At 47.4% G+C, this 7,500-nt stretch overlaps 1 protein-coding gene across 1 annotated transcript in view; it reads left to right on the top strand.

Moving 5' to 3' along the window:
* LOC308368722 (multiple epidermal growth factor-like domains protein 9) overlaps nt 1-7,500 on the top strand; it is a gene marked incomplete at its 5' end in the record, with an annotated part of 118,697 nt that overhangs the window by 81,279 nt on the left and 29,918 nt on the right. Inside the window, one exon of the mRNA XM_080842973.1 lies at nt 7,036-7,175. Within this exon, the coding sequence (XP_080699099.1) occupies nt 7,036-7,175 (140 nt within the window). The remainder of the gene's footprint in view (nt 1-7,035; nt 7,176-7,500) is intronic.

Below are 7,500 nucleotides of genomic sequence, written 5' to 3'. Positions count from 1 at the left end.
CCCCACAGGTGGAAGGCTATGTTAATTCAAATCTGTCTCAAAGCCGGAGCAGACTAAAAAAATGGAATACAAGAGAGCCCCTTTCTCTGATGACAGCCCTCTCAACAGACATCCTGCAGGGACACACACACACACACACACACACACACACACACACACACACACACAGCCCTCTCAACAGACATCCTGCAGTCAGCCAGACAGTTTTTATTACCAATACAAACAACATGAACTCAAAATAAAGCCAAAAATGAGTTATGCTGGGACATTATGGCCAGTAAACAGTGAGACAAAGGAAAACACTCGAGTGAGAACGAATGATAACAGGAGTGAATTGGAGATTGAAGCCGTTAAAATGCCGTTAACACAAGGAGCTTGTTTTGCGGCGCCATGCACAATGCAGATTTTTATATTTTTGTTTTTTAGTTGTCTCCACTACAATTCCCCAATGAGAAATGACACACACCCATGCACACACACACACACACACACACACACACACACACACACACACACACTCTCTCTTGAGAACGAATGATCACTGGAGTTTATCTAGTTTATCCTGTAGAGTCCCATAGTACATCATCCTGCGACTCTGGTAGGGGAATCCGGTTACAGTGTAAACAAACCAAAGAATAATGTTCTCTTTGACTGTTTTTGCTTTATTAGTTTATTGTTGTTTATTGTTTATTTGCTTAATGTTGCTTTGTGGGTTATTTGAAGGAAGACCTGTAACAGAGAATGGATATTGAGGATGCAGGGATACACACCCACACACACACACACACACACACACACACACACACACACACACACACACACACACACACACACACAGACCTCTAATAGAGAATGGATATTGAGGATGCAGGGATACTATCTGACGTGGTGCTACTTTCGTTTGCATTCATCAATTCCTTTTGAAGCGGTGTGATTCATCCCTCATGTGATGCTAAGACTGCATCTCCAAACAAACTTGATGACACTAACGAAGAAGAGTGGCAATTGAAGCCGTTAAAATGCCGTTAACACACGGTGCTTGTTTTGCGGCTTCATTTACACTGCAGCTTTTTATGTTTTTTTTTTTTAGTTGTCTCCACTACAACTCCCCAATAAGAAATGACCACGCACACACACACGCACACACGCACACACACATACACACGCACACGTACACGCATACACACACACACCCGCATACACACACACACACACACGTACACGCATACACACACTCACACACACACACACACATACACACGCACAAACGCACACACACACACACACCCAGGCACACACCCAGGCACACACACACACCCGCACAGGTACACGCATACACACACACACAGACACAAAGACACACACACACACAAGAGTGTCTGGCCTTAAATAAAACATTCCGAGCATGTCTCCTCCTGCACTTCAGAGCACAGGAGTTTGTTTGATCATTCGATGGTTTCTGGAAGTTTCAAAACTCAGCGGGCTTGATGGACTGCCTCCCATCAGCACCAGAACCAACCGCACCGCTCATGGGCAGTTTGGGCCGTTTCTCACTCTGACTGCGGCAGGTGTGTGTGTGTGTGTGTGTGTGTGTGTGTGTGTGTGTGTGTGTGTGTGTGTGTGTGTGTGTGTGTGTGTGTGTGTGTGTGTGTGTGTGTGTGCTGGGTCGTAAGTGTCCTGTAAATCTATGCATTTTACTACCCTTACTTCAAAGCACTGCCTGCCAAAGGCATCACCTGCCTCTGCCCCCCATCTTGAAAGCCATTGTTGCCGTCACGGTCGTTACCACGCCGATGCTGCTGCACACTAGCACTCTTATCGCAGCGGGGGCAGCTGCGCCGGAGATGAGGTGCTGTTGCCATGGCGACGGGCAGCCTTGCCCGAACCCCGAGGGCAGCTTGAGGCAGGGCCTCTTGCTTTGCTCTTCCGAGAGCTCGTTATGATGGCTAACGAGGGGGCGCTTGCACTAGCCAAAGTGCACAGGACATTTCAGCAGAGTTCATGTGCATATAAATAAATATATATTTATTTATTTTATTTATTTATTCTTTATTTCAGACACCAAGTTCCATATAAAGTAACAGACATACAATTATGAAAAATAAAAATAGCTTAATATATATATATTTATGGGAAAGAGTGAAAGCTGCTGAAAGCTATAACTGAAGGCTTGATGCACACTGTGCAAACATCACTGCCACTGCTTCGTCTAATCATCTCTTCACAGTCACACATCTCTTTCAATTAGCTTCAATTCAATTAAGAGAGCCTTGCTGGCATGACGGTGGTGTGTATTGTGAAAGCTATTATCTTTGTTAGAAAAACAAACAGAACAAAAACCTGTCAAACCTTATCTTGTGTAAGCTAATGATCGCCCCTTCCTTCTTCAGCCATGTTCATTTCCGCTCGCTGTCTCACTAATAGTCGCACTATTAGCAATGTGGGATTACAAATATTACATCGGTTACCAGAGTAATGTTATCTTCTTCCTCTTATATTAGCAATGTAGGCTTACAAATATTATATCGGTTACCAGAGTAATGTTATCTTCTTCCTCTTATATTAGCAATGTAGGCTTACAAATATTATATTGGTTACCAGATAAATGTTATCTTCTTCCTCTTATATGCATGCAAGAGTAAGCAGTCTATGCCGCTAAAGGCCCAGTAATGAAGGTTTAAGGCGTCTATTGATCCTGGGACAGCTGGTGCGTAGCATAGGTAACCAGTCAAGCTAACAGTATGCAGGAGCCCACAGCGAGTTAATAATCTCCAACATGTGCGGAGAGCCCACGGTGAGATGGCACACACACACACACACACACACACACACACACACATATACACACGTCAAACAAGCACAGGTAAGCCCACAGTGAGATGGCAGTGTATCAGCACACCTGCGCTAACGCATCCTGTTCCTGTGCAAACAGCCAGTCGACAGATGCTAGCCCTGCAGAGCTAGCTATAGGCGCCTGCCAAGCTGCTGTCTCAATATTTTACATGACCGGAGGACAAACAAACAAAAAACAAGGAGAAGAGAAAACATCAAAACCACATCGAGTAGAATTACCTCAGCTCACACACACACACACACACACACACACACACACACACACACACACACACACACACACACACACACACACAGCACAGGCCTAAAAAATAATACATGCCTGCCATTTGCTTTGTCAACGCAACGTCAACGCTTGATGTGTGTCTGCTGTCAGTTTAATGTTGAAGCAGTCGGACCAATAACACGCTGTTATACTGGCGTGAGAACATTATTAGCCAATCAGATGCTGCCATATTGACAGTTTAATGTTGAGCTGCATAATTACGGATGAAGCTTGGGAGACTAACGGTATTTACTGTTCTGACAAACACACAATCATAAAACATTTAATCGCCGGGGAAATGTGTCCTCGCGTCTTTTCATGTTTGTTGCCATAGCTGTGTGTGTGAACTCTGAGGCAGTTGACATGATTGTGTGTGTGTGTGTGTGTGTGTGTGTGTGTGTGTGTGTGTGTACTCTGAGGCAGTCAAAGTGATGTGTGTGTGCGCCCACAGTTTAATGTTTTAAATTAGCGCACTCTGTAAACACCCACTCCTACATGTGTGAACGCTAACTGCTCACTGAGCTTGTTTTCAGATTCAGACACACACACACACACACACACACACACACACACACACACACACACACACACACACACACAGCTCTTTATTCATTCAGGCTCTGTTGAATGGAGACGCTCTTTCTCCGCTCCGGGGGGCTCTATCCATAATTCATGGTCTATTTATTAGTCAAAACTCTGTCTCTATCTATTGATGTGTGTGTGTGTGTGTGTGCCTGTGTGTGTGTGTGTGTGCAGGGTTGGCTGTGTGTTTAAAATGTACATAGCATGTAAATATGAATGTGTTGTTAGATGGATGTATTGTGGTCTGTTGTACATATCAGACTGTGGTTCTTTGTTTCCATGACCCTTGTGTCTGTATTCCCAGAGCAGACCTGTGTGTGTGTGTGTGTGTGTGTGTGTGTGTGTGTGTCTGTATTCCCAGAGCAGACCTGTGTGTGTGTGTGTGTGTGTGTGTGTGTGTGTCTGTACTCCCAGAGCAGAACTGACGTATCTGAGGCCCATTCCTCCCCTGTCCTCTGACCAGCCCTAAATGCAGTGTTGCGTTACAGTGCAGGGCTAAACAGGATGTAAATGTATTTGGGAGTAGGAAGGTAAAGCTGGGTGTGTGTGTTTGTGTGTGTGTGTGTGTGTCGTCTCACTCTAGCGCTTTCTCACACAGGCAGCCAACAGGCAGCACCAGGGACCTGTGCTGATGTTAAGCAATTCCAAATGAACAGGGATATGTCTTTCCCAGGTGCTGATGGTGTGTGTGTGTGTGTGTGTGTGTGTGTGTGTGTGTGTGAGCAAATGAGCGAGTGATTGTGTGAGACCTTGTTTGCCTAAGCTCTGGATAATTGCTGCTGTTCTATCTAATTAGAGTTTTTTTTGTAGTGCTGATTACAGCTTTGCAGCTTTTTCGCCTCCTTCAGTCAGCATGGTACACTGACTTCACCATATCCCATTCTGTCTTTTGAGTGTGTGTGTGTGTGTCTGTGTGTGTCTCTGTCTCTGTGTGTATGTGTGTGTGTGTGTGTGTGTGTGTGTGTGTGCGTCTAAGTGTCTTCTACATCCCATTCTGTTCTGTGTGTTCTGTGGGTTCCGGTATGTGCACAAGACTCTCTCTTTTGGTCTGGTGTCAGAACCATAGACTTGCATTGGAGGCATTCACACGCCCTCTTCACCATAGAGACTGGGCTTCTAACCTGATCCACCATAGAGACTGGGCTTCTAACCTGATCCACCATAGAGACTGGGCTTCTAACCTGATCCACCATAGAGACTGGGCTTCTAACCTGATTCACCATAGAGACTGGGCTTCTAACCTGATTCACCATAGAGACTGGGCTTCTAACCTGATCCTTGGGCTGGGCATAGCATTCCCTGTCTCTGCCTAAAGTCCTGAGCTGTTAAATAATGCTGGGATTATCACGGAGTTTCCACCCATTTACTGGGCTGGGCTTTTTATACTGTTCACAACAATAACCAGGAAATGAAAAGTGGTGTGTGTGTGTAATTTGTATGTGTGTTTGTGTGACGTGTGTTTGGTGTGTGTGTGTGTGTGTGTGTAATTTTGTGTGTGTTTGTGTGACGTGTGTTTGGTGTGCGTGTGCATGCGTGTGTGTGTGTGTGTGTGTGTGTGTGTGTGTGTGTGTGTGTGTGTTTGTGTGACGTGTGTTTGGTGTGTGTGTGTGTGTGTTGTGTGTGTGTACGATTTTGTTGGTGTGTAAGTGTCCCTAAGTGTCTTATATGTAGTTTTTGTGCATTTATTGTACAAAAACATGTGCTTTTATTGTTGCTTTGTGTGGCTGGCTCCCACCCTAATCCCTTTACATGGGCGCTGGCCTTGTGGAGCAAATCTGCGTCGTGCGATTGCTATTCGTCCCCAGAATTGATGACCCTCATTCATCAAGGCCCGGGTAAATGGCCAGTGCGACAGTTCCGCTCCTTTAGAACCTCCTGTGTCTGCTTATCTCGACATTACCCCGCCAATGTTCTGGCACGCGGGGGAACCGGCCCCATTCATTCCCCCCGGGTAGCACATTAGCGCTAACATGTGTGCTCCAAGACCTTCTCCTACGCGAGCACGTACACACACACACACACACACACACACACACACACACACACACACACACACACACACATACACACATGCATGCACACACACACACGCACACATACGCATATGCGCACACACACACACACACACACACACACACACACACACACTAGCATGTGTGCTCCAAGACCTTCTCCTACACACACACATACTCACACACTCACACACTCAGACACTCACACACACACACACACACACACACACACACACACACTAGCATGTGTGCCCCAAGACCTTCTCCTTTTGCCCCTTCGGCCCAGAACATTTCAGGAAAGAAAGAAAGAAAGAGAGAGAAAAAGCGGTAAAGAAGTCTTTTAAAAGGAAGCACTATTTGAAGGGAGAGACGGAGGGAGAAGGGGCTGGCAATGAAAGGGCACACGGCGGCTCACAGGGGGCTTTGAGTCTGAGCCGACGCCGAGGCTTTTGAAGCTCTGCAGCAGAGAGAGAGGGTCTGAGGGAAGAAAGGCTTTGCAAATGGGCACAAGTGGGACTGAGTAAAGAGAGGTACAGGAGGTTGGGGTGGGGGTGTGGTGGTGGTGGTGGGGGGGGGGGGGGTCAAGGGCCTGTGTGAGTTATGGAGAACTCACTGAGGCAGGCCAGAGGAGAGATGGTGTGTGTGTGGGGGGGGGGGGGTTGTCTGGGCGTTTGATGTGTGCAGGATTTGTCCGGTGTTGAGAAGCTTTGCAGAGAAAGAGGAGAGCTGGTCTGTGGTCTCCCATGCAGGGGGAGATCAATGGGACTTATTCAGACAGAAGTGCTCACTGGAAGAGTCCATGCTCCTACAGCTCTGACACACTACGGCACATCTGGTTTAGATGTGAACCAGAGACAAGACAGAGAGTGTGTGTGTGTGTGTGTGTGTGTGTGTGTGTGTGTGTGTGTGTGTGTGTGTGTGTGTGTCTGTGTGTGTGTGTGTGTGTGTGTGTGTGTGTGTCTGTGTCTGTGTCTGTGTCTGTGGGTGTGTGGGTGTCGGCGGGGTGTGTGTGTGTGTGTGGAGGGGTGTGTGGGGGTGTGTGGGTGTCGACGGGGTGTGTGTGTGTGTGTGTGTGTGTGTGTGGGTGTATATGTAAAGATACTGTGCACTTGTGTATGTGTGACTGTGTACAAAGCCGTGTGTGTTGATGCAATGTAGTTGGCACCTCGATGAATCTGTCCACGAATCCAACAGATACAGACATGTTTGGACTGTGTTGCCATGTATTAAGACACAACCTTCATCCTAACGTATTTCTCACTGTTTTCTCTCTCAACCCTCTCTCCCTCTCTTTCTCCCCCCCTCCCTCTCTCTGCCTCTCAGCTCGGGTATGTGCCAGTGTAAGACGGGCGTGTACGGGGACAAGTGTGACGACTGCCACCCGGGCTTCTTCGAATTCAGCAGCACAGGATGCCAGCTGTGTCAGTGCAACAACCACACCAACTACTGCCACCCCCAGTCAGGTGAGACACTCTCCTCTGTCACGTAACCACAGTTACTACTGCCACCCCCAGTCAGGTGAGACACTCTCCTCTGTCACGTAACCACACCAACTACTGCCACCCCCAGTCAGGTGAGACACTCTCCTCTGTCACGTAACCACAGTTACTACTGCCACCCCCAGTCAGGTGAGACACTCTCTCTCGTAACCACAGTAACCACTGCCACCCCCAGTCAGGTGAGACACTCTCCTCTGTCACGTAACCACAGTTACTACTGCCACCCCCAGTCAGGTGAGACACTCTCCTCTGTCACGTAACCACAGTTACTACTGCCACCCCCAGTCAG

The sequence above is a fragment of the Sprattus sprattus genome (assembly GCF_963457725.1).
Source record: "Sprattus sprattus genome assembly, chromosome: 7".
Classification (NCBI taxonomy): Eukaryota; Metazoa; Chordata; class Actinopteri; order Clupeiformes; family Clupeidae; genus Sprattus; species Sprattus sprattus.
The sequence above is the reverse complement of the archived record's forward strand: the minus strand, read 5'-3'. Positions and strand labels throughout refer to the sequence as shown.